We start from the raw sequence: 27,145 nt of genomic DNA, 5'->3' as shown, positions 1-27,145 counted from the left end.
ATTTTTATGTTGTCATTTTTTGCGTTACGGTTAATCCTTCATGTTATTATTATTTTGTTACAATTAGTAGTTGTCTTACATTATTGTGCCCATTTATAATATAATTCGTTTTTTTCTTTATTTTATTATTTAGAGTGTGTTTTTGTGTACTAATATAATTTTGATTTTTGATATCAATATCAAATTTTGTTCACTACATTTAATATTGCTTCTTAGTCCTCTTTAAGTACACTTTTGATCTTAAATACTTACTTTACTTTTAAAAAGTTTTGTACTTAATAATATAATATATACACAATAACATATATTTTTTGAAATATATATTTATTATTAATTAACGTAATACACACATGCACGAAACTAGTATCATTAAAATAAACATGTATAGACTTTCTTGCCCTTAAGTTTGTATTGTTACATTAATTACATTCTTATTTTAATAAGGTCCATGTACATATTTTTCGAATCTCATTTATAAAAATTACACTAAATATATTTATAATTATTTAATTTATATATATCAATTAAAAAAAATATAACTCTATAAAGTTGGGTTTTAAGTCATTGAGACGACCACACGAAACATTAATATTCATATTGTGACCAATTTCCCTGAAAATCAACTGCAACTACAGTAGTCATATGTTACTCAAAATTTATCAGAATCCGTTTGGATGAGCTTAAAAAAAGTAATTTTTATGTATAAAGTGATTTTAGAACTTTGAAGTGCTGAAAGTTTTTTTTATAAATAAGCAGTTGAGTGTTTGGATAAAAGTGCTTAAATGAGGAAAATGATGTGAATTTTATGGCTTAAGTTAGCATTAGGCAAACACGTCCAAAAGCTAAGCTAAAAAGGGGCTTTTAAGTCGCCAAACAAGGCTCTCAATCAAGAAAACAATCCTCCTTTTCCCTTCATAGTGTTAGGTAAAGGCAAAACCCTAACGCTCTGCATAATAATCTTTCTGCAATACTACGCTTAAAACTCTTCAGTTGAATTTTTGCTCCCTATTGTTTGAGCTGACAAAAACCTCACCGTTCCTTATACACTCATTTCTGATTCTCTCTACAAGTGTAAACAGGTGATTTCTTCAAGCTTTTTCTCATTTTTACATAGATTTTGTTTCAGTAAAGCGTTTGCACACAAACAGTTCGATGAAATTCCTAAGAGAAAATTCACAACCTTTAGGTATTACAACCACTCATATTTCGAAAGATAATCATATATATGACATTTTTAGGATTATGGCTATCAAGAAAACGAGCATTTGAGGGAATAGTTGGGTGATAAATGACCTCATGTGAACTGTGTAACAATTTGTTTTCAAGAAAGTGTGTGTGTATAAATAATATGGACCAAACTCTCTAGTTCTAAACCCTGAATTTTGCCTATGTTTTTTTTCTTCATAAACTGGAAACTGAAATAGCAGCAACCCATACTTGAACAATAAAAAACCCATCAACGGTAGCAGTTACATAGGTTTAGTAGCAAGAGTCTCAAATTGAGCATGTATCTTCTTCATCTCTGCTTGAATATCCTTAAGCTTAGACTTTAAACTCTCAACTTCACTCTCCTTAGCCTCCTTCCACGAAATAACGAGGGGTAGTTTATCCTCTAATTCTGCTATTTGCTTGTTGATCTCTCCATCGTTACCTTCTTTCTTCTTCATAGCTGCAACCTCTCTTTCAGCCTTTTCCTGCTTATTATCTATAGTGATAAATCTGTTGGATGATGTCGTACCTTGCCTATGATTATTTGGGACAAGGTAGAAAATAGTCTGTATTTATTTTTGTGGTAATTGGTAAGTCAGTTTGCTAAGATCATTGTCACATTAATGTTTGTAAAGGTTACAGTGACAAGTTGAATTCAAAGTTGGTCTTTTGCTGGCATAATTTGCAACCCCATTCAACTACTCCATCGATATTGAAGGAATTTGGACGGTTGAAAGTTAATCTGATGGGAAAAGCATCAAGGGACAAGAGGGTATGTACTTTATGCAGTTGTTTTCTTTTGCTTATAACCAAATACTTCTTCCTTTAAAAGTTTCAGTTTTGTAGGATATTTACTACCGGAAAGCAAAGGAAGAAGGATGGCGTGCCCGAAGTGCCTTCAAGCTCCTTCAGATAGATGAGGAGTTTAATATCTTTGAAGGTTCTCTTTTCAATACCTGGCTTGGAATTTCGTAGTTTTTGTTCTTCTGATTGATTCCCTACGTATGGAAAGAGATTAATATTATAAACTTGTATAGCTTGTAATTTCTCCACGGAAAACATCTTATAAACGTTACTGCATTTTATCTTTACCAAGAAATTTGATGCTATCAAATGGATGTTGATGATTACCAACTTTTTATTACTGGTAAGGTCTCTTTGAAGGTCTGGAAAAGTTGGCAGCTCTTCATTAGTTCATTACAATGCAGCTCGTGATGTAGGGTTTAAGCCCTTTATGAAAACCAAAGAAGTTGTGGACAAACTACATCCCTGAATTCTGAAGCAATATGTTGTATGGACTACGGAGGACAAGATATCAAGTTAAAATATTTTTGTAGAGCTTGAAATAATTGTATGTTGAATGAGTATATATATGCTAGTGAACTCTCTTTCAGCAAAGTGCTGCACATTAGGAGTTCAGAAATTCTATTTTTCATTGCTTTGTTGGTCAGAATTGGTTGTTTGTATTAATGACCCTCTCTATATGCAGGTGTGAAGCGCGTTGTGGATTTGTGTGCTGCTCCAGGCAGCTGGAGTCAGGTGCTTACAGCACTAGACTATTGTTGTTTCTATGTGTGTATATAGCTTTTTTTTGGTAATTATTCAACTTTTTATTAATCACCAAAGAGTGTATTTACAAAGCAAAGTTAGGGTACCATAGCCCACTTTTCCTTACACATTACTACCGCTATAACTCCTATCTACCCAAAACTTCTAAAATCTGCACTTATCTAGCATATGTCTAACTGTTGTCGAGGCTCGCACATTGCAGATGCACGCCACACTTCGTGCTATGTTGTTCCCAGAGGTCTCCTTCTCAAATATTCGAATATTTCTCTCCTTCCATATAGCATGGATGAATTCAGTGTATACCATCTGTAGAGCTTTGGCCTCCCGAGTTTTACCTTTAATATGTTGTAGGGTCCAATGGTGCCTTGCATCCCAAGTCTGAGGTGGTGGAATTGCGATTTGCAACCATTGTAGTAGTCTAGTCCATATATCCCATGAGTACAAACATTTTGCAAATAGGTGATTTCTAGTTTCTGGTCATGTTTGCATAGAATACAATTAGGATCCTTCACCAAGCCCCATTTGAGCAGTTTATCCACTGTAAGTAGTCGACCTTGCACTTGCAACCATAAAGTGAAAATAGTCTTTGGAGTTACTGAATTGTGGAACATTAGTGCTCTCTAAGGTACTTTGAGGTGATCCCCTAACAACTTGAAGTAGAGCTGCCTAATAATACTTCCTTTACTGCCAACTGGTGTTTGGAGAAGATTTAGATTGTTTTTGGCGCCCAAGAGTTTTCTCACCATCCAACTTGCCTGTTGAGGCACCCTTAGTTCCTCCATGGTTAGCCCCTTGATATAGTAACTATGGATCCACTTAATCCATAGTTTGTCTTGCTTGGTAGCCACATCCCAACACATTTTTAGTATAGCTGCCTTGTTCCATATTTTGAGATTATACCCTCTTGCTGCGTTAGGGAGACGCATCTTTTCCCATGACACTAAGGCTTTCCTGGCAATGGCATTAGTACTCGACAATATGTAGCTCCTGCAGTAAGATTGTATGGCTTTCATAACTTTAGCTGGAATGATAAACATTTGCGCCCAATAGACTTGCACTCCAAAAATAATAGTCTGGACTAATTGAATTCTGCCTGCATAAGACAGTTTTTTTGCGGTCCAGGATGTTATTTTGGCCACCATAGTATCAATCAAAGGTTGCCACTGCAATAAGCTAAGCTTCTTGGTATCTAGCGGTATACCCAAGTACTTAAAAGGCAAAGTACATTGAGTGTACCGCAGGGCATTCTGAATTAAGCTTTTTGTATTTGAGTTAACTCCTCCATAGTAGCTTGCACTTTTTGTTAAATTTTCCCGAAGTCCTGAGGCTTCTGTGAAGATTGCAAACTTCTCATGAAGTAGTGACACTGATGTAAGATCCCCTCTAGCAAACATCAATAAATCATCTGCAAAGCTGAGATGTGTGATGTCCAATTTCGACACTTGGGATGATGATTAAATTTTTTATCAGTGCTAAGTTCTTTCAGATTTCTACTGAGGTACTCCATCACAATAGCAAAGAGAAATGGAGACCCTTGTCGTAATCCCCTAGCACCATCAAAGCATGGAGTAAGCTCTCTATTAATCATCAAAGAATAGGATACAGTTGAGACACACTCAATCACCCATCTGACAAATCTAGTGGGAAATCCCATGCAATCCATCACCTGTTCAAGGTATTTCCAGTCAACTGTTTCATAAGCTTTCTGAATATCTACCTTAATCATGCATCTGGGAGATATATTTTTCCTGCTATATGCTTAACTAGCTCATGAGCAAGGATAATGTTATTGGCCCCTTTTCGTCCAGGTATAAATCCAGCTTGAGTGTCTGAAATCACTGAGGCTATAACGGCCTGTATCCTGTTATCTAACATCTTAACTATTAATTTATATAGGACTGAACAGCAAGCTATCGGCCTATATTCTTTGATGCTAGAATGGTTAGGTACTTTAGGTAGTAGAGTGACTGCAGTACAGTTTATGGCTTTATACATTTTCCCTATAGCAAAAAACTCCCTAACAGTTGCACACACATCCTGTTGGCTAACTATCCATGTCTTTTTGAAAAACATGGCATTAAATCCATCTACTCCCGGTGCCTTGTCATCACCAATTGATCTTAATCCTTCAAATATTTCCATATCAGTCACTTCTGCGCAAAGAGCAACCTGCTGCTCATGACTTATAATCGGACCATTTCTCATAGCAAGCTTATTAACTATGGTGATATGAGGAGCTGCAGTACCCATCAAGGACTTGTAGAAACTGATTATCTCATGTTGGATTGCTTTAGGGTCAACTAATACATCTCCATTTAGTGCTTTTAATTTGACAATTTGTTTCTTATGTCTCCTTTCCTTCATTACAGCTGTGAAATACTTGGTATTAGCATCACCAAGTTTTATCCACATGGCTCTAGACTTCTGGTGATATATGCTTTCTTCTATAAGAGACCATTTCTCGAGCTGTTGTAATAAATATTTCTCCCTTTCAACCCTCAGGGGTTGGCTTGGTGGCAATTGACTTGAGCCTTGGGGTTTGCTCCCTTTCAAGGTCTCAAGTTCGAAATCCACTGCGTGCAAACAATTTCTGAGGGTCATCAAACTGGGTAAAAACCTGAATTAACCGTGGTGCACTTGCGGGAAAATCCTTGCCGAGGGCCTGTGCACCCCCGGGATTAGTCGGGGTTCTAAGAGACTCGGACACCCGGTGCAAATCAAAAAAAATAAATTTCTCCGTTTCTGCCATACTATCTGAGTATTGCGTTGTCAGCTTTGCCTGAGTGTCAATCAATTCATTTCTAATCCCAACAATTTTTCCAGTAACCCCTCTAAAGTTGTTGTTCAGTTGCTTCAAAACAGGTTTGAGTGCCTTCAAATTGAGCCACACAGTTTTCATGTTGTCTCTGTTCCGTCTACTAGTCCACTTGTTCCTTACCAGAGGCAAAAAATCATCATGATTTGCCCAAATGTTGAAGAACCTGAATGGAGATTTGACATTATGATTAGCAATTCTTATATCTAGAACCATTGGAGAGGTTCGAGATATGAGGGAGCCTATAATCATTATTTAAGTGGCCAAACTGCTGCATCCATTCATCATTGCCCAATGCCGTGTCCAACCTACTATGTACCCTATCATTCCCCTGTTGTTTGTTAGACCAAGAGTAAAATTTTCCTGTCCACATAATTTCATTCAACAGCAAGTCATGAATGCAATCAGAGAAATCCTTCACTTCACTTCTAGTCACTGGAGCTCCATGTAGTCTGTCATGAGTATGTAATAAGGCGTTGAAATCACCCCAGATAAGCCAAGGTTTCGTACACTGCTGGCCAATAGCTCTCAAATTTCTCCATAAAGTTTGTCTTTGTTCAATTGTATTGAACCCATATACTACAGTCATATTGCAATCCATTTTTCCATCCCTGCTAATAGCATTGCAGTGGACAAATTGAGCATTCTGGGAAAATGGTATAATATCATAAACATTTGTATCCCAAAGTATCCATTGCCTCCCATTGTATGCAGAATTGTAATTATGCAGCAAGCCCCATCCTGGTACTATCTTATTTGCAATATAATCAGCTTTATGCACTTTCACTCTAGTTTTGACCAATCCCACTAGTTTGATGTGATTCTCCTTTATATATATACTCACTTCCTTTTGCTTGTACCTTTTATTTGTCCCCCTAATATTCCATGCTAACCAAGTCATCAAACAGTTATAGGAAGTCCCCCTCCCCCTTTATCAAGAGGTGAGGTATGTGCCATCACAGCTTCAGATATTTGCAATTGGGAAAACTTATTCCCCACTGGTGTACTCAAGTCATGCCTTTTTTCCTTCATGGTTCCTTTTCCCTTTGCTGATTGCCATTCTGTTGTGCCAAATATTAATTCATCTGCTTGGGCATCAGTAGGTACAACTATATCTTGAGATATACCAAGAGTAGTAGTTTTCTCCAACACAGAGTCTGACATCTCCCTCACTTGGTGGTGTAGTTCATGCTTAGCGTCTTTTGTCTGATCACCTATGGCTTGCCACTTCTGAACTATCTTGGTGTGCTTCTTCTTCTGAGGAGGTGCTTTTAGTCTTGTACAATTATGTCCAATCATAAGACACTTTTCACAGTAGTCAGGCTTCCAGTCATACTCAACGACTTGCTGAAATATTTGTCCATTAGCATCCATGACTGCAATTTCGTGAGGAACAGCTCTAGTAACATCAACTTCAACTAGCATCCTAGCATATTTTAACCAATAACCACTAGCTATAAAGATTTGGCTTTCTGATTTTATTTATTATCTCAGAATAACATGCTGATATCTTTAGTCTTGTGCTTACTCCTGATTATTTGAAAGAATTGCTATAATGTATACTCACTATGAGAGTGTGATGCTAATTTTGGAGATAGGATAGGATTCTCAACATAGTTTTGCATATCTACATATTTATACTTGTGTGATTGATGCCATTGGATATGTTGTCATAGTAGAGGTTTCTCTTCCTCGTACTGTGTCTTAGAGTGTGATCTTGAGCTTTACTAGGGAAATAATGGGAAAGAGTTTCCATTTTCTGATATTTAGAGGCACTCCTTGAAGAAGTATGCATGTGCTGTTAGATTTGGCATGATGTTTTGTGATGCACAACTAATTGGCTTGTTTCTGATAGAACCATTACTTTTCAAACAGAAAGATATGAAAAAGTAGAGAAATATAATTAGTGCGCTAAATATCTTTCTCCTTATTGTGAGCTCCATTTCCAAGTCCCTAAATGTTTTTTTTCTTTATAGGTTTTAAGCCGGAAGTTATATCTCCCAGTAAAGCTGTTGCCGGGTACCAAGTATGTGTACTTTCCTTTTTATAGTATTAGTGCTATGGTAATTGGTCGCACCTCTTTCTGTTTTTTTCTAGTTACTAAGAAAAAGTGAAAAGAGGCCCATTATAACGATATTCTAAAGTCTTATTTCAGATCTAGTGATTGAGGTCTTCTTGTGTAGTTGGTGCCTCTGTGAATTGTTTTCTCTTCGTCTCCTTTCGTCCTAATATTATCTTTCAATCCCTTGGAAAGAGAGTGGACAACATTACTCATCCCAAATAGTAACAATAATAAATAAAGAACCAAAAAAGCTGCATCCACTTTTTAATATCACATCAATCTGCCACATGGAGGATGATGTGCAATGCTATAAGTTAGTATGCCACCATATTTATCATGTAATAATATGAAAGAACAGTTAGTCATGAACCAAGATTTAGCTTGTTGCATCCCTTCTCCTATAGTCCTACAATTACATAGATCACGCCCCATGTGGAATGGAAAAAAAATTTAGCTCTCCATGTTATCATACTTTTTTCTAATGGTAGTTGAACTATGCTGTTGACAAGTGTCCTACCTTAGAGGGTTGCCACTGCAGCTATAATATGTTTGTGCACGAGGAAGTTTTGCTTTAACGTTCACTGTTCAATCAACTTTAAAATTGTATAAGTTCAATTGCTTCCACCTTTATCATTTCTGTTTTCCTGGCCATGTCACCAGTATGTAACATAAGGTTCCACAATCTTTCCTTTTCATGTGATTTTCAGGGATGACAATCTACCACTTATTGTGGCTATTGACTTACAGCCTATGGCTCCCATTGAAGGTGTTATTCAAGTACAGGGTGATATAACAAATGCTAAAACAGCTGAAGTGGTATGGATTCCTATGCTGTTCCATTTCTTTATTATAGAAATTTTGATTGTGATGGTTGGTGTGTAACCAGAGGTGAATCTAGGATTGAAATTGATTGAAATTCTGTGGGCTTAACCTTTAAGGTTCTTAGCATTGTAACCATTTTATTTTCTAAGTTATGAGTAATATTCCTTTTTTGCCAGAAATCTTTTTGTCCATTAAGAAGCAGCTCTTTTCTTTGTTGATGAATTGGCCATTTGTTGTCTTCATATTTTCTTAAGAGTGGTCATGATAACTTCTTAAGTTGTTGTTTTACGTGCACAAAATTATAATGTGGTCAACATATGATAAATGATTAATCCTAGGTCTATTTGGTTGCATAGAAAAACTTATGAACATAGGATTAGCATATAAGTCATTAAACATTCTAGATAACACTTCTGCAACTATAATAAAAAGAGAAGGGCATAAAGGATCTCCCTGTTTTACTCTGTGTTATTTGAAAAACCCGTATCTTTTACCATTAATCACCACTGTATACCACATATTGTATATTAGGTTCTAAATAATATGGATCCGGTCCACTGTTCTGCAAATCCTTTCTTTCTAATGACCATGCTGAGAAAAAGCCAATAAGTGGGTTAAAGGAGCGTCTAGACTGAGAGTTGGTTCTTGGAACATTGGAACGTTAACGGGCAAATCCATAGAGCTAGTTAAGATTCTAAAGAAGAGAAAGATTAATATAGCTTGTGTCCAAGAGACCAAATGGGTAGGTTCTAAAGCTAGGGAGGTAGACGGGTATAAGCTTTGGTTTTCAGGTAGATCGAAATATAGGAATGGGTTAGGCATTTTAGTAGACAATGATCTAAGGGATCAGGTGGTGGAGGTTAGGAGAGTCAACGATAGGATGATGTCGATTAAGGTGATCGTTGAAGGAAGCACATTCAACATTATTAGTGCTTATGCGCCACAAGCGGGCTTAAGAGAGGAGGATAAGAGGCGTTTTTGGGAGGATTTGGACGAGTTAGTGGGAGGTATACCACCTACTGAGAAGCTTTTTGTGGGAGGAGATTTCAATGGGCACATCGGGTCTATTTCAGGAGGGTATGATGATGTGCATGGAGGCTTTGGCTACGGGGTCAGAAATGGAGGAGGCATTTCACTTTTGGAATTCGCAAGAGCTTTTGGGTTGGTCATAGCCAATTCAAGTTTTCCAAAGAAGAAAGACCACTTGGTAACATTCCATAGTTCGGTGGCTAAGACTCAGATAGACTTTTTACTCCTGAGGAAGGTCGATAGAGGTCTGTGCAAAGACTGTAAGGTCATTCCGATAGACAACCTTACAACCCGACATAAGCTTTTGGTGATGGATTTAGGGATCAAGATGATGAGGAATAAGAGGGTCGGGGATGATCGATCTAGGATCCGATGGAGGAGTTTGACCACTGCAAATGCCCTGGAGATGGGAGAGAAGTTGAAGGTCATGGGGGCTTGGGATAGTAATGGGGATGCGACCAGTATGTGGGATAGGACCGCTAGTTGTATTAGGACTGTGGCAAGGGAAGTGTTGGGAGTCTCGACTGGTAGTCGTAGTCGGCATCGAGGAGACTGGTGGTGGAACGAAGAAGTGCAAGAAAAGGTGGAAGCAAAGAAGATGGCGTACGCAAAGTTGATAGAAAGCACAGATGAGGTGGAGAAGTGGACGAATATGGAACTTTATAAGATAGCGAGAAAGGAGGCGAAGTCGTCGGTTTCGATGGCAAAAACAACAGCTTTTGAACGCCTTTATGCTGAACTAGAAGAGAAAGGTAGGGATAGAAAATTTTTCAGGTTAGCCAGGGCGCGGGAGAGAAAGGCACGCGATGTGGACCAAGTGAAGTGCATTAAGGACGAGCATGGAAAAGTATTGATAGACGAGACTCTCATTAAACAGAGATGGCAGTCCTATTTTCATAAACTATTGAATGAGGAAGAGGACAGAGACTTTGTGTTGGGAGATTTAGAACATACAGGGAGGCGTCGCGATTTTGGGTATTGCAGGAGTATTAAGGTCGAGGAGGTTAAGAGTGTCGTTCGTAGGATGCGCTGGGGAAGAGCAATCGGACTTGACGAGATTCCTGGGGAATTTTGGAAGAGCACGAGCTCGGTAGGTTTGGAGTGGTTGACTAGGTTATTTAATGTCATCTTTAAAATGGCAACGATGCCCGAAGAATGGAGGTCGAGCGTAATGATCCCTTTATACAAAAACAAAGGGGATATTCAGAGTTGCAACAACTATAGAGGTATTAAGCTACTCAGCCATACTATGAAACTGTGGGAAAGAGTGGTAGAGATGAGGGTGAGGAGAGACGTGTCTATTTCAGAGAATCAGTTTGGATTTATGCCGGGACGCTCAACTATAGAAGCCATCCATCTTATGAGGAGATTGGTGGAGCAGCATAGGAAGAGGAAGATGGACTTGCATATGGTATTCATCGACCTAGAAAAGGCTTATGATAAAGTCCCAAGAGAAATACTATGGACATGTTTGGAGGCTAAAGGTGTACCTGTGGCATACATTAGGGTGATCAAGGACATGTACGAGGGAGCCAAAACCAAGGTAAGGACAGTAGGAGGGGACTCAGAGCACTTTCCAGTGGTGATGGGGTTGCATCAAGGATCAACTCTTAGTCCTTTTTTATTTGCCTTAGTGATAGATGGATTGACGCGACAAATTCAAGATGCGGTGCCATAGTGTATGCTTTTCGCGGATGACATAATCCTGATCGATGAGACTCGCCGCGGAGTTAACGCTAAGCTGGAGGATTGGAGACATACCTTGGAGTCTAAAGGGTTTAAGTTGAGTAGGACAAAGACAGAGTACTTAGAGTGCAAGTTCAGTGAGACACCTCAGGAGGTAGGCGTTGAAGTTAGGCTTGGTGCTCAGGCCATCCAAAAGAGAAGTAGTTGCAAGTATCTTGGGTCTATCGTGCAAGGCAGCGGGGAGATTGACGATGATGTCACACATCGTATTGGGGTAGGGTGGATGAAATGGAGGCTCGCTTTCGGAGTGCTATGTGACAAGAATGTGCCACCAAAATTTAAGGGCAAGTTCTACAAAGTGGTGGTTAGACCGGCTATGCTGTATGGGGTGGAGTGTTGGCCAGTTAAGACTTCTCACATTCAAAAGATGAAAGTTGCTGAGATGAGAATGCTGAGATGGATGTGTGGGCACACCAGGAGCGACATGATTAGAAATGAGGCTATTCGGGACAAGGTAGGAGTGGCCTCGGTGGAAGACAAGATGCGGGAAATGCGACTGAGATGGTATGGACATGTGAAGAGGAGAGACACAGATGCCCCAGTGCGGAGGTGTGAGATTCAGGCCATGGATGGTTATAGAAGAGGTAGGGGTAGGCCGAAGAAGTATTGGGGAGAGGTGATTAGACAGGACATGACACAGTTACAGCTTACGGAGGACATGACCTTAGATAAGAGGGTGTGGAGGACCCACATTAGGGTAGAATGCTAGTTCATAGTCTCGTTATTCTTCTCTATTCATAGGCGTAGTAGTGCATTACGATCTCTTGCGCTGTGACTTTTGATTTCTGTTATTTCTGTTATTATTTATTACTTTCTATGCTTTGATTACTCTATTTTACCTGTGACGCTATCATTATTTATTTAATCGTTATTTGTTATTTGTATTTATTTATTTGTATTTATTTGTTATCTATTCGTTATTTGTTTGTTGTTTTTCTCATAAAGCTTTTAATTTCCTATTCTTATCTAACATTTTTTATGCATTTATGCTTTTACTGAGCCGAGGGTCTCCAGGAAACAGCCGTCCTACCTTGGTAGGAGTAAGGTCTGCGTACATTCTACCCTCCCCAGACCCCATGTTGTGGGATTTCACTGGGTTGTTGTTGTTGTTGTTGTTAAGCTTTATTCATGTTTAATTTGATCACTACATTACCACTTTTATTATCCTTTCTTATATCATGAATAATTTCCCGAGCCAATAAAATATTCTCTCCAATGGCCGATAATTTCCTGAGCCACTTTAGCTTTGAGATATAATAGCAGGCAGAAGTTTGGAAAGCCTATCATTCATCACTTTAGAAACAATTTTCTGGGAAACATTACTGAGGCTAATAGGTCTGAACTCAGAAAAAGATTGAGGTGAGTCAACTTTAGGTATAAGAACTAGGCAAGTATTGGTGAAAAACTGAGGCATTTGGTTTCCGTTGAACACAGCTTTCACTAATTGAACCATATCAGAGCCAATAATGTCCCAGCTATATTAAAAGAACAAGTTGCTGAAATCATCAGGGCCAGCACTACTATTGAGGTTGATGTTAAAAAACAGCCCTCTTAACTTCCTCCTTAGTTGGTTCCGCCAATAGCATATCATTGTCCTCAGGATTTGTCAATGAAGGGATGCATTCCGTAATGCTCATGTCAATGTTGTCATTTCCTTTGCCGAAACGATCTTGATAGAAATGCACTGCAACTTGTCCTATGTTATCATCCCCTTCGATCCACTGATCATTCACATTGATTCTATGGATATGTGATAGTTTCCTTATTCCTCTAATTTTTCTGTGGAAGAACTTGGTATTTTCATCCCCCTCAAGTTGCCATTTAAGGTTGACTTTTTCCAGAAAGTACCAACCATTTTGTGATGAATCATTAACTCTGCTTTAGCCTTGTTTAGGACCCTTCTATCCTCTTGTTTGAGAGAGTTAATATAATTAGCTTCATATTGATTCACTTTCTCCTCCAGAGCCTGAGAGTGAGCAAAAAATTCCCAAATGTTGATATAAGCTCTCAGTCTCTTCATCTGGGGACTCTTCCTCTGAAGACTCCCGAGGTGTTTCCTCTTCTTCTGTGCTAGCTGCATCTGCCCATTCATCAGGGGGTTCTTTGGTGTTGTAAGTGTCATCAATGTGTTCTCCCTTGTTATGATCATCTTCCTTTCTGAGAGCTTCAAAGGCATTTTGGACTTTGGTCTCCTTAATAGAGTGTTTGTTTTTCTGTTCTATGTCATCCATTGCCTGCTTCTGAAGAGTTGCTTTTTTCTGTTTTTGTGTCATCCATTGCCTTTCTTCTTCTTTTTGTTTTTTCCTCATCCTGAAGAACTTTGGGGGTCCTCTATTGACATTACAGCTCTGCTATCATTTGGATTCAAGGTTCTTTGGTTGGAGAGGTCAGGCTCATTTATATGTTTTGTCTGCTAAAAGCAATATTGGTGGTCATAGCCCTATTTTCCTCCCCTGTATTTGCCTTCACTTGTTGTATGGTTTGTTCACCATTGTTAGTAGCTTTGGTGTTGACTGGGTTTTCCACAATATTTTCAGGCAATGGTTTATCAATACCAAAAATTGCCCGTCAGTTTGTTAGCCTGTTTAGGAGATCCCCTTTTCCCCCTTCTTGAAACATTTTTTGTGTTCTTGTTCTGTTGAACTTCTCTTCCCCTTCACTCCTGATTCAGCTCTTGCACAGGCTGTTTATCCTTGTGAGCTTCCTGTTCAGTCACAATTTGATTTATTTTGGAGCTTCCTGTTGCCTAGTAACATTTGTCTGAATATAAGTTTCCCTTGCCTTATTCGTGTTCCCTCAGTTGCTTCTTCATTGTCCCTCTCGCGTCTCCAACACTGGTTGGCAAAATGTCCCTGTGATCTATAATAAGAACAATATTTGGGGACTCCTTCGTACTCAATTTTTTGTTCAAAACCTTGTAGTGGATTGGTAGAATTTCTCTGTCCAACAAAAACATTAGAAAGTGTAGGCTTTGTCAAATCGATTTCAACCCGCAGTTTCTCCATGCTCGGCCTTGTTCTTCGTTTAGTGGCCACATCTACTTCCATGGGTACTCGAACTGGTCTCATTATTTGTTTCACGAAGTACCATGTATGGAGATGAAAGGGGAGTTTTGGTAAGAGTACCCATACCGTAGTTAGAGTTCGGTCTTCCTCTGAAGTGAAATGCGGCATCCATCGGCTTAACCACATAGGCTGGCCTTCAATATCAAATCATATGTTTGACGTATACCGTTATGAAATCTCTTCATTTTGATCAATCCCTTAATAGGAATAACTTCTTTCACAGCAGCTCAAATCGTCTCAATTTGGGGTCGCATTTTTAGAAATCTTCCATTGATAGTGTATTTGCACTGCCATAATACCATAGTAGTCCTCCACTTTGAATATGATTGCCAGCATGCCATTGTGATTTGTGATCTCAGCCTTCACCGATTCTCTTTTGCGTTCTAGGTCAATTTGGGAACCTGCTACTGCCTGCATATAGTTACTCTTTGGTGGAATAGATTCATGGGTTACCATCGGAATTCCTGTGGGATCAAAGGGGTTGTCCTGGACGTGTCGGTTGAGGACTGTAAACCCCTTCCATCGGGTGGTGCTTGAGTTTTTGGCATGGTGGAAAGGGTATTTGTTACCGTTGGTGTTTTAGAAGTTAGAGAGAGTATTTTGTGAATCAGGATAAGTGGATTAAATGGAATCTAAATTCCCAATTTCAGCTCAAAAGAGATAAGTTATGAACTTTGGTTGATGTTTCAGGACATGATCAATAGAGTGGATGAAAGGAACATGCACTTTATATCAGCAGTTTTGAGGACAATGTTCATTTCCATTTTACGTCTATTAGACGCAATGCGCAGGTACTATCTAGTTAATTATGGAGAAGATTTATTGCTGAGAAATACCGTTTGAACCAATGGTCTACTGAGGAGGGTTTGGGTATTTCTGGTTATTGTGTTTGCAAGTCCATCAGAAGGTTGTGGCCACAATTCTATACTAACATCTCCTTTAAAGTAGGGGATAGAGTAAGAATAGATTTTTGGAATGAACTCTTGATAGGGGTGTCACGACCCAACCCCGTAGGCCGTGACTGGTGTCTGGACTGGACACCCGTACACATATCTATTGTCTATAACCAATTCACAACTAAACATGATATGAGACTTAGGGAAATAGGATGTCATATCAAACTGTCCCATATTTATATATTAATGGGACCCGTCTCCTGAGGAGTTATAACATCAAAGGTAATGTGGTATGTAAGCCGACAAGGCTGCCACTACACATCACATTCCAAAATATACATGTATATACGCAAGCCGACTAGGCTACCATTATGAATAGGAACGTTCCAAAATATGTCATACTAGTACAACTGGATAACATTTATATACCACCCACATATATGTCTATAGACCTCTAAGAACATCAATAGTAACATATGACGGAACAGGGCTCCGCCGTACCCATGGATAAATAAATATATACATCAAAATATCTATATCAAAATTTTAGGCTCCGGGACAATGGAGCACTTCCAAAATAGCTGAGTGGAAATCCTAAGCTGACGGATCCCCGAAATGAATATCTGTACCTGCGGGCATGAAACGCAGCCCCCCCGAAGAAAGGTGGTCAGTACGATATATGTACTGAGTATATAAAGCATAACATATCATAAATGAGATCACATATGAAGTAGAGATTCAAGAGACAAGTATGCTACTCAAGAAATCACTGTACCTGTGCCTTATGAAATAAAATCATACATGATCATATCATATATCATATCCGACCCATTATGGACTTGGTGAATCTGTCATATACATGTATATCATATTCAACCCATCATGGGGCTCGGCGCCATCATTATATCACCATGTCATCATATTATATCATATATATATATATATATACCGTACCCGGCCCTCTAGTGAGGGACTCGGTGAATAATGCAGTGAAACTGTGCACGAATACATACCCGGCCCGAGACTCGGTGAAAGATACATTAAGGCATGCACGAGCAGAGTAGTGAGAAACCATATACATTTAAATCATCATTTGGGACTCAAAAGAATAATTAAAATGAACCATCATTTAAAAATCAAGACAATAGTTATTTCAAGTAACCTTCGATTGCCATTATGAATTATACCAAGCATGAATTATATCAAAATATGAATTATACCAAAATAGGATGGCTGAAATCATACACATGTATCAAAACATAATGATATAATTTCTAGGAATTAAGAACATTAGCTATCCTAGTGTCTCTAAGAATAGAAACTTCTTTGGAATTTATACATTCGTCGTTCGTTGATTTCATATGGATCATGCCAAAAGACAGAAGGGATAGGCTTTACATACGTTTAGCGTTTATATGTATATGCTGCCCAATATTGTCTCAAACTATATTAAAACGTTAAGTACTATGGTTAAGCTATGGATAGGAGTCAAACATACTCTATCATTAGTAGGTTATTTCTAAAAAAAATTGGACAGCACCTCCCTTCTACCGCTCACTTTCCCCACTTCCAAACCAGCCATATAATCATCAAATAATATCAACAATCTAAAATATTGACATAAAATAAGATTTATTATTGACAATAAGCCTAGAATGTTGTCACCCGAATTATGTTACCAAAATAGTAATTTCAGAAAGTCGAGTACCTCAAGTTGTATCTAAATTTTGAAATTGAAAACGACAAAACTGGACTTAATGACCTTCATGAAATTTTTAGATCTCTGTCTTAAGCTTTAAATCTAAAAGGAATCAATTCAAAACTCATTTTGTACAAAAATATATCCTCAAAACACTAACAGCTATACATGAGAAATTTTTCAATCAAAAATCTGGACAGAACATGTCTTATGCTTCATCCTTTTTTTTCGACATAATAACAGCAAATATAGGCTACAACTTTCATTTTGAGATGGCACCATATGAAGCTTTATATGGCAAGAAGTGCAGGTCACCTATTGACTGGTTTGATGTTGGTGAGGCTAAGTTAATCAGACCCGATATGATTCAACAAGCTGCTGATAAGGTGAAGCTTATTCAGGAAAGGTTATTAGCAGCCCAGAGTCGACAGAAATCATATGTAGATAAGCGACGTCGACCCTTAGAGTTGCAGATAAGCGACGTCGACCCAAAACATATTTATTTTCTAAAATCAAAGGTCTACACAATGAGATATTCAAGAATTACTACAAGCTACGCAATTCCAAAAATAGATTTGAACACTTGCAATCTCCTTACACCTTATTCCTTCAAATTCAAGAACAACTCATCAACAACATCAAAACAATATCAACCATTATTATACATAATCACTAAGCGAAGTCCATCCATTTAATCCACCCAAAACAGTCCCTTAACCCATAAATCTCAACAAATCACCAAACGAGTTTATAACGCTATTTTCTCCGTTCTAATCCGTTAAAACTCTAAATAAACTTGTTAACAATGAAAAAGAGACTTTAATATTACCTCAAGTGTGAAGCAACCACATTAAATCTTCTCCTTATTGGCTGATATTTAGCTCAAATTGAAGGCAACGTGACGTACAACACTTTTCTCTTCATGAGCTTTGGATTTCAGGACTCGAATTTTGGTCGGATTTGTTTTTTCTCTCTAAGAACTTCCTCTCTCTCTCTCTGGAAATTTCTGGATATTTCCTTGTTTGAGAATGAAGAAGGAAGCTGAAAATATCCCTTAAATGATGTGGGTATTGGGCCTGACCCGAGTTGGAATCGGGTTGGGTCGAATCCACTATTCAACTTGACCCTCCTACCTTAAAACATTCATATCTCCTTATGCCAATGTCGTCTACAGACCCACGACCTATGGTTGGAAAGATATTTCAATTGTCTACAATTTACATTTTGAGATGGCACCGTATGAAGCTTTATATGGCAGGAAGTGCAGGTCACCTATTGACTGGTTTGATGTTGGTGAGGCTAAGTTAATCAGACCCGATATGATTCAACAAGCTGTTGATAAGGTGAAGCTTATTCAGGAAAGGTTATTAGTAGCCCAGAGTCGACAGAAATCATATGCAGATAAGCGACGTCGACCCTTAGAGTTTCAGCTTAGTGATTTGGGTGTTTTGAAGGTGTTACCCATGAATGGGGTAATGAGATTCGGTAAGAAAAGGAAGCTTAGCCCGCTATACATTGGCTCTTATCAGGTTATTCATAGAATAGGCAAGGTTGCCTATGAGTTGGACCTACCATCTGATTTAGAAGCAGTGCACCCTGTCTTTCACGTGTCGATGCTTCGCAAGTGTATTGGTGATCCTTCTAAAGTATTCCTCGTGGATGATATCCAGGTGACGGAGGAGCTGTCTTACGAGGAAAACCCTATAGTTATCTATACTTGATCACCAAGTTAGAAGGTAATGTACTAAGGATGTAGCTTCCGTCAAAGTATTGTGGCGAAATTAAGATAGAGAAGAGATGACCTGGGAAGCCGAGGAGGAGATGAAGGATAAGTATCCTCACTTGTTCTCTACGCCTACAGGTAATCTAAACCTCTAGATTAATTATATTGATTGATAGATGAAACTATATGTTGCAAAAAAAATGACTCTCCCAAATTCCTTATAGGACTTTATGAGGCGAGTTTAACATTCGAGGACGAATGTTCTAAAGGGGGGAAGAATGTTATATTCCGTATTTTTGCATCTTGGACTATTCGTGAGCTAACGGATATAAATTCAAGGACTTTCAATTTTGAATTTTAAAATGACATGATTTGTTGTAAATGACAAGTTATATGGATAATATATGTGAAGTAAAAGACATCTCAAGAAGGATCCTTGAGCCTAATCAAAGTAGAAGCCATTAAATGTTTTTTCTTAAAGTCACGTTTTCGGGTAAGCTGACTTCGGGAGGTCATAACCCTTTTAGAATTTGGTAATTTTGGAAAACTCTCAAAATGAAAGTTATAGACAATTGAAATATCTTTCCAACCATAGGTCGTGGGGCTGTAGACGACATTGGGATAGGGAGATATGGATTTCTTAAGGTAGGAGGGTCAAGCTGAATAGTGGATTCGGCCCAACCCGATTCCAACTCGGGTCAGGCCCAATATCCACTTTATTTAAGGGATATTTTTAGCTTCCTTCTTCATTCTCAAACAAGGAAATATCCAGAGAGAGAGTGAGAGGAAGATCTTAGAGAGAACCAAATTCGACCAAAATTCGAGTCCCGAAATCCGAAACTCATGAAGAGAAAAATGTTGTACGTCATGTTGCCTTCAATTTGAGCTAAATATCAGCCAATAAGGAGAAGAATTAATGTGGTTGCTTCAAACTTGAGGTAATATTAAAGTCCCTTTTTCATTGTTAACAAGTTTATTTAGAGTTTTAACGGATTATAACGGAGAAAATAGCGTTATAAACTCGTTTGGTGATTTGTTGAGATTTATGGGTTAAGGAATTGTTTTGGGTGAATTAAATGGATGGAATTAGCTTAGTGATTATGTATAATAATGGTTGATATTGTTTTGTTGTTCTTGAATTTGGAGGAATAAGGTGTATGGAGATTGTAAGTGTTCAAATCCGTTTTTGAAATTGCGTAGTTTGTAGTAATTCTTGAATATCTCATTGTGTAGACTTTTGATTTTAGAAAGTAAATATGTTTTGGAAAGGTAATACACGTACCTACAACTCTTATGTTTATGTCAAAGCCTATATCTGCTGTTATTATGTCGAAAAAAGAGGATGAAGCATAAGACAAGTTCTGTCCAGATTTTTGATTGAAAAATTTCTCATGTATAGCTGTTAGTGTTTTGAGGATATATTTTTGTACAAAATGAGTTTTGAATTGATTCCTTTTGGATTTAAAGCTTAAGACAGAGATCTAAAAGTTTCATGAAGGTCATTAAGTCCAGTTTTGCCGTTTTCAATTTCAACATTTAGATACAACTTGAGGTACTCGGCTTTCTGAAATTACTGTTTTGGTAACATAATTCGGGTGACAACATTCTAGGCTTATTGTCAATAATAAATCTTATTTTATGTCAATATTTTAGATTGTTGATATTATTTGATGATTATATGACTGGTTTGGAAGTGGGTAAAGTGAGTGGTATAGGGGAGGTGCTGTTCAATTTTTTTTAGAAATAACCTACTAACGATAGAGTACGTTTGACTCCTATCCATTGCTTAACCATAGTATCTAACGTTTTAATATAGGTTGAAACAATATTGGGCAGCATATACGTATAAACGCTAAAGGTATGTAAAGCCTATCCCTTCTGTCTTTTGGCATGATCCATATGAAATCAACGGACGACGAATGTATAAATTCCAAAGAAGTTCCTATTCTTAGAGACACTAGGATGGCTAATGTTCTTAATTTCTAGAAATTATATCATTATGTTTTGATACATGTGTATGATTTCAGCCGTCCTATTTTGATATAATTCATGCTTGGCATAATTCATAATGGCAATCGAAGGTTACTTGAAATAACTATTGCTTTTGTCACGACCTAATTCCGTGGGCCATGACTAGTGTCCGAATTGGACACTCGTATACACACCTATTATCTATAGTCAATCGGCAATTAAACATGATATAGGATTTATACGGGCAGCACGTCGTCTCAAACTGTCACTTATATATATACCAAAATCACCTATCTCTTGGGGAGTCTAAATTGTCAAAAATAAGATAACATAATACGTAAGCCGAGAAGGCTTTCACTCCAAATGTAAACGTCCAAAAACATAAGCCATACTAGTACACCGGACAACATCTATATACAACCCACTCATGTGTCTACAGACCTCTAAGAGGATTAACAATAGCATATGACGGAAGTGGACAATTTGAGAACTCTGTTTCCTCAGTTATATGTCCTAAGTTCAGAAAAAATGCTTCAGTGTCACTAGTTTGGAGTCCCCAAGGATGGAATTTGGTTTTCAGGAGAGCTATGAATGACTGGGAAGTTTCAGAGATTGCAAGACTCCTTCAATTGTTGAATATTTTTCCTGGGATACTTAATGGAGCAGACAAACCTATTTGATTGCTCCACAACAAAGGGATTTTTACAGTTAAATCTTGCTACTGGAAGAAGAATAACAGTCAATCCACTACAGGATTCTGGCCTTGGAGGCAAATCTGGAAGGTCATAAGCCCCTTGAACGTCTCTTGTTAAGTATGGTTGGGAATTAGGAGAGCATGTCTAACTCATGAAGTGCTACAAGGAAAAGGAATGCAAATCTGTTCAAGATGTGTTATGTGTGATCAAGATGCAGAGAGTTAACTTTCATTTGTTCCTCCACTGCAAAATAGCCACAAAGTTGTGGGGCCTGTTCCTCAGTATTCTTGGGGTTAGCTGGGTGATGCCAGAGTCCACTATGAAGCTGCTTAATAGTTGGAAAAGAACTGGTAGTAGAGGGTCAAAGGAAAACTGGTGGATGACCATTCCAGCATGTATCTGGTGGACACTGTGGAAGGAAAGGAATATTAGATGTTTTGAAGGCAAGAGTAGCAACATTCAGAAGATAAAGAGTCAGAGTCTTAGTATACTGTATTTTCAGTGTAAACAAGAGTTGGGGGATATAGTAGCACTAGTTGACTTCATAGGTAACTTGTAAAGTTCTTCTATTTCGCAGTCCTCTTGGAGGAATTCCCATACTTCTGGTGGGTGTAAGATTCTTCCTCATCATATCTTGGATGGTGAGTTTTTTTGAATACAAAGTTATCCTTGTATCAAAAATGCTCAGAGAAAACTAAGAGGTTAAATTTGGAAAGAATGTGGCGAATTTGGTGTCCAACTATATCATTGATAATTCTCGTGTGATTTTGAATTAGTGTGAAATTCAACTTGGTTTTGTCTTCTTACACCTTGATCTGTTTCGGTATTGGCTGGACCGGTAGACAAATTACTATTATAAGACGAGGCATGAGCCATGACTTACAGCAAATGAAAACATTAAGTTCAATTTTAGGCAAAAACATTAGGGATGGTTTCTGCAATTTGCTAAAAAAAACCTCATACGCCCATGCTACTTAATATGTTGTAAGATATTGGGCTTCTTAGCTTAATTTGCTAGTTTGTTATATTATCTTTCTTTGTACATTTGCTCTTATTTGTTGTTCTCGTTTTTTGAGGAGTATACAAGTAGATATTGGTACTATGTTATTTCCCCTCATACTTGTGTTAACCGTTTATCAACATCATTGTCAAAAATTTCAACAGGTTATTAGACATTTTGATGGATGCAAGGCTGACCTTGTTGTCTGTGATGGTGCACCTGATGGTAAGAAACTCAACTACCCTGATACATTACATTAGTATTTGCTGTATTTGATGAAACTAATACTTGCTTATGTTCTTATGTTGCAGTAACGGGACTTCATGACATGGATGAATTTGTTCAATCCCAGCTGATATTGGCGGTTAGTTTCTTAGAGAAATTGTTGGAATTGATTAAGTGGTTATCATTCACTTATATCTATATGTATATGTTGTGAACTCGTAATAACATGGGAACGCACACTCATTGATCTGTGGTTTTCATGCCTTGCTGCCTGCATCTATTAAAATATTAGCGTTGTTGTGTCAAATTTAGTGGATGCAAAGTGTTGTCTAGGAATACTTGAAAGCTCATTTTGGAGTAAATGGCTGGATGTCTGGAAGAAATGCCTTTTTGGTGATCTCCACCATGAAACCTGCTTTTCTTTGGAGAAAGATAACTAATTATTCTTCTATATGGTGATGTTATCTCTCTAATCCTAATGTGTTGCATATATAGATTACCGGAAAAGGAAAACAATTGTTTCAGGATTTCCTTTTCATGCCATATGCGCTTAGACTCTACTTTTTCCCCCTTTTTCTTCCCGGTCCAATATTTGTTCTCGAAGGTCTTTGTTTCTGTGTAGAAGCAAAATCTCCAAATTTATGACCAACCTTTCCTTCAGTAATCTTACAACGGACTTCGTCAGGAGGTCATGAAGGTGAGGTCCTGAGAGAGATAGATGCTTCACACATGGCATCCGATTGAAAGAAAGAGATGGATTGGCAATAAAACAGCCATTTCATTTATTTATTTTTACGCAATTTAAAGATTAAGGAATCAATCACTTCTTCACTTCAGACTGGTGAATTTGGTAAAGGGAGGTTTTCCCTCCGCTTTCTGTATGTTATCTTGCTTGGTTTTATTTTGTTGGTATTCTGCTTATATTGTTTAGTTTTTCCTTGAACGATCAGTTATATGTGCTTAAAGAGATGTTTCTCTTATAAACCAACCAAGTTGTTCTCAGTTGATGTTTGGAGATATCTCAGTGTTGTCACATGGGTGGTTGAACTTGCAGGGCCTAACCATAGTCACTCACATACTAAAAGAAGGCGGAAAGTTCATAGCAAAAATTTTTCGAGGAAAAGACACAAGCCTCCTTTATTGTCAAGTTAGTTGCTCGTGTACTCATTATTTCTGGGTTTAGTTTCTTAACTCAATCAAAATCCTGTTTAATCTTCAGAGGGGACCTCAATTTAATGTTTTCTGCTGTCAGATTTTCTACATTGTTGCATTTGTCTGATAGGTGAATTGCTGATTATTTACTTTCATACTGCAGCTAAAACTATTTTTCACGGAAGTGACTTTTGCTAAGCCAAAAAGTAGTCGCAATTCTAGCATAGGTGAGTAGATAATGTTTTCTACCTTGTTTATGTGGCAAATTTTCCATTGAATGCAACCCATTCACTTCATAGCTCGTGAAAATGTTATTAATGTTGTCAATTGTCATATTTCGTTAAAACTTAATGTTGTCAATTGTGATATTTTGTCAAAGGTTAATGTTGTAATATTTCAAGGATTTCAGTCTTTGCTCTATGTCCTTGCAATCTTGAAAAAAAAGGTTCCCCAGTTGTTTGCACAGAAGAACTTTAAAATATTTACGGCTTTCTATAGCCTTAAAATATATCTCCAGGGTTTGTTCATATATGCAGCTTCAACTCGGCTTTTCTATGAACTAATGTAAGGGGTTTAGCAATTATTAAGTCAATGAGGCATTGTTATGTAAGGTGTTAAAGCAACGCTACAATTGTTATGTAACATAAATCTAATTCAATCTTTTCACTGTGCAGAGGCATTCGCAGTTTGTGAAAATTATTCTCCACCTGAAGGATTCAATGAGAAAGACCTTCATCGCCTTCTTGAACAAGTTGGAAGTCCATCAGGCACTGAGGACCTAGGTAATTTCGATGTGCAGATGCTTCTTCTCTAAATTGCCTTGTACTTCGCTCTAACTCTGAATTTTCCCCTCGTATGAGTATGGAGGTAAGTTGTGGATCTTAAATCTGCGGCTTGCATTAGATCTTAGATTTTTATGGAAGCACTCTATATCATTTTGTTTGTGTTGATGTAAAGTTTCTACTTGCTGTTTTTTATGTTAGAAGTAACGTGGCTTCCATTTTTCGGATGCTAGACTAGATGCAATTCCGATTATATTGTATTTAACATTATCTTCCAAACATCTGTTACATGACAGATTGCAGTAGTGGATGGCTTGAAGGTCCTAATAAGGTGTATATCCCATTTCTGGCTTGTGGAGACCTGAGTGGATATGATTCAGATCGTTCATATCCGCTTCCTAAATCTGCAGACGGAACCTATCAGTGTTTAGATCCTGTACAACCTCCGATTGCACCACCGTATAAACGTGCTCTTGAAATGAAAAAAGCTTCAAGTCAAGGAATCCATAATCTAGACAAGCTTTCTCTTGGCCCATGAGCAACAACAGTTCTCTTCTGCGACGTCTCAAGAGTTACAGTTATATGTCACCAAATGTGTTAGCTGCTCTTGCAATTTGATAAATTAAATGTGTTTTAGTAGACTTTAGAGAGTTAAGAACCAAATGAGAAACATATCCCAACTGCGGGATGTACGGTTTGAGTCTTGCCGTGAACCAAGCCTGATATTTAAGTAGATAAGGGTAGATGAGCGAGCTCATTATTACCTAAGTTCCAAAGTTGAAAACAACTGTTTTTTTGGTCATCAAAGAAGGACGATAGTTACACACTTAAGTGCTTAAACCTTGAGTTAACAGACAATGATCACTGATTATGAAATTATTTTCTGGATTTCTGCTAAATAGAGAATCATCGTTGCCACCGGTGTTTTCATTTAAGATAATGAAAACGTAATTGTGTGATAACTTGTTTTGTTTTCTCTAAGGCTTTAGTGTGTTTCCATGTGAATATGCGTGTGAGACTGAGTATTTCTTCCTCTTTTCCTGTCCAACAAACTATAGGCTTGTTTGGTTGAGAACAAGTTATCCGAGATTAGTTATACCACCCTCAATATGAGATACAAATAACACTACTATCTTGGGATAAGTTATTTCGTGACTTCATCCCAATCAAATAATGAATAAGCTCATTCTAAAATTAATTTTGAAATTAGTTATTCCTTATCCCTCCTTCTATCAAATGAGGCTGTAGTGTTATGTACAATGGATTTTACAATTCAAAGTAAGCTAGTCAATAGAAATGTCCAAAAATTCAGCAGAAAATGGCAGCAATTTCCTCAGTTTGCTCCTCATTCAACCTTCCACACTCTTAGAAGCTCATGATCTACTTTCTACACTGGGTCATCATCATATGTCTTTTTTGGCATTTATAAAGTAAAGTATTTACACAATTAGTTCATTTATTATAAGTAAATAAGATAATTTATAATGAATTTATATTATGTAAAGAATGGTCATACTAAATAGAATTGAAAAATAAAGAAGTTAATTACCGATATACCCTCAGACTTAACCCACTTTCTCGGATCCCCACTACATGTCTCTTCATCAAATTACGGGGAAGCACAAGTTTGGTATGAAAGGAAGAAAACAGTATGATATAAAGCCTCAACTTTTACAACTTTTACTATATATATATATATATTTCAAAAATCCATTTAATTTACTTTACTTAATGTTCTATATCAAATTAACTCTTTTAACTTTTATTTCTAATGTATTTTTTTACCTTTTATTATTTATACTATACAATATGCAACTCAAAGTAAAATTTTAAAGATGCCCATAACTTTGGCTTTACATTTTCCTCCCCAATTTGCTTGAAAACTTTTAATGGGACGAACCAAATTTTTTTCAACAATTGTACGAAATTGCATAAATATTGAAAGGACTTCGGGTTTAAAACTAAGAAAACAAATCCATGTATATTTACTAAAGTGATCAAAGAAAATCACATAATATCGATAGCCTTCATTTGAAACAAATGAAGCTAAATCTAATTAAAGGCCCGGAGGCTTGAAAACTAGAGTCAATATTAATTCATTTTTCACCATATAATATTAAAAAATAATCAAATTATTTCTTGAAAAGTGAAACTTGACAACTGAAATATCATCTATCAACATTCACCTACAAAATAAATAAAGTACTACAGGAAAAAGGAGCTAACGATTTATTTTTTTAAGAAAATAATAATAAACTAGGAACTTCTTGTTAAATAAAAGTAAATACATCCAAAATCTTCAAACTAAAAGCCGGGCGTTACAACATCATAATTTTTGTTCTGCTTCTATGCTACTCTACTGCTAAAAATAGTTAATCCAAAAGTAACTAAACTCTTTTATTGTGGGCAACTTAATTCCTATGAAGACAAATTCTAAGTTCCGACGCAACAATAAAGTTATCTTCAGAATCAATCATTAATGTTTACATTAAAGTAGACTGTCTACGTCACATCTCTTGAAGTGTGGTTACAGTAAGGATGCTTTGTGCCCTCACTTGCCCTTACATAAATAAACAATTATATTGTCTACTTTTTCCTCTTCAATTCATCTACATAATTACATTAACATAAAAAAAAAAATTAAAAAAACTTAGCAAGTAGTGCTAGAAACAGAACTTGATCTAT

The 27,145-nt window shown here is 37.3% G+C and overlaps 1 protein-coding gene across 1 annotated transcript; it reads left to right on the top strand.

The window, feature by feature from the left end:
* Window positions 1-891: 891 nt before the first annotated feature.
* Window positions 892-25,378, top strand: LOC129882368 (putative tRNA (cytidine(32)/guanosine(34)-2'-O)-methyltransferase). The gene is made up of 12 exons (XM_055956629.1): window positions 892-1,079; window positions 1,845-1,981; window positions 2,056-2,149; window positions 2,699-2,748; window positions 7,570-7,619; window positions 8,363-8,471; window positions 22,466-22,526; window positions 22,613-22,665; window positions 23,581-23,673; window positions 23,842-23,905; window positions 24,353-24,460; window positions 24,757-25,378. The coding sequence occupies exons 2-12, from the start codon at window positions 1,955-1,957 to the stop codon at window positions 24,996-24,998; spliced, it is 951 nt and encodes a 316-aa protein (XP_055812604.1). The 5' UTR covers window positions 892-1,079; window positions 1,845-1,954; the 3' UTR covers window positions 24,999-25,378.
* Window positions 25,379-27,145: the final 1,767 nt, after the last annotated feature.

This window comes from Solanum dulcamara, chromosome 3 (genome assembly GCF_947179165.1).
Source record: "Solanum dulcamara chromosome 3, daSolDulc1.2, whole genome shotgun sequence".
In the NCBI taxonomy this organism is placed as follows: Eukaryota; Viridiplantae; Streptophyta; class Magnoliopsida; order Solanales; family Solanaceae; genus Solanum; species Solanum dulcamara.
This window is presented reverse-complemented; position numbering and strand designations above follow the sequence as displayed.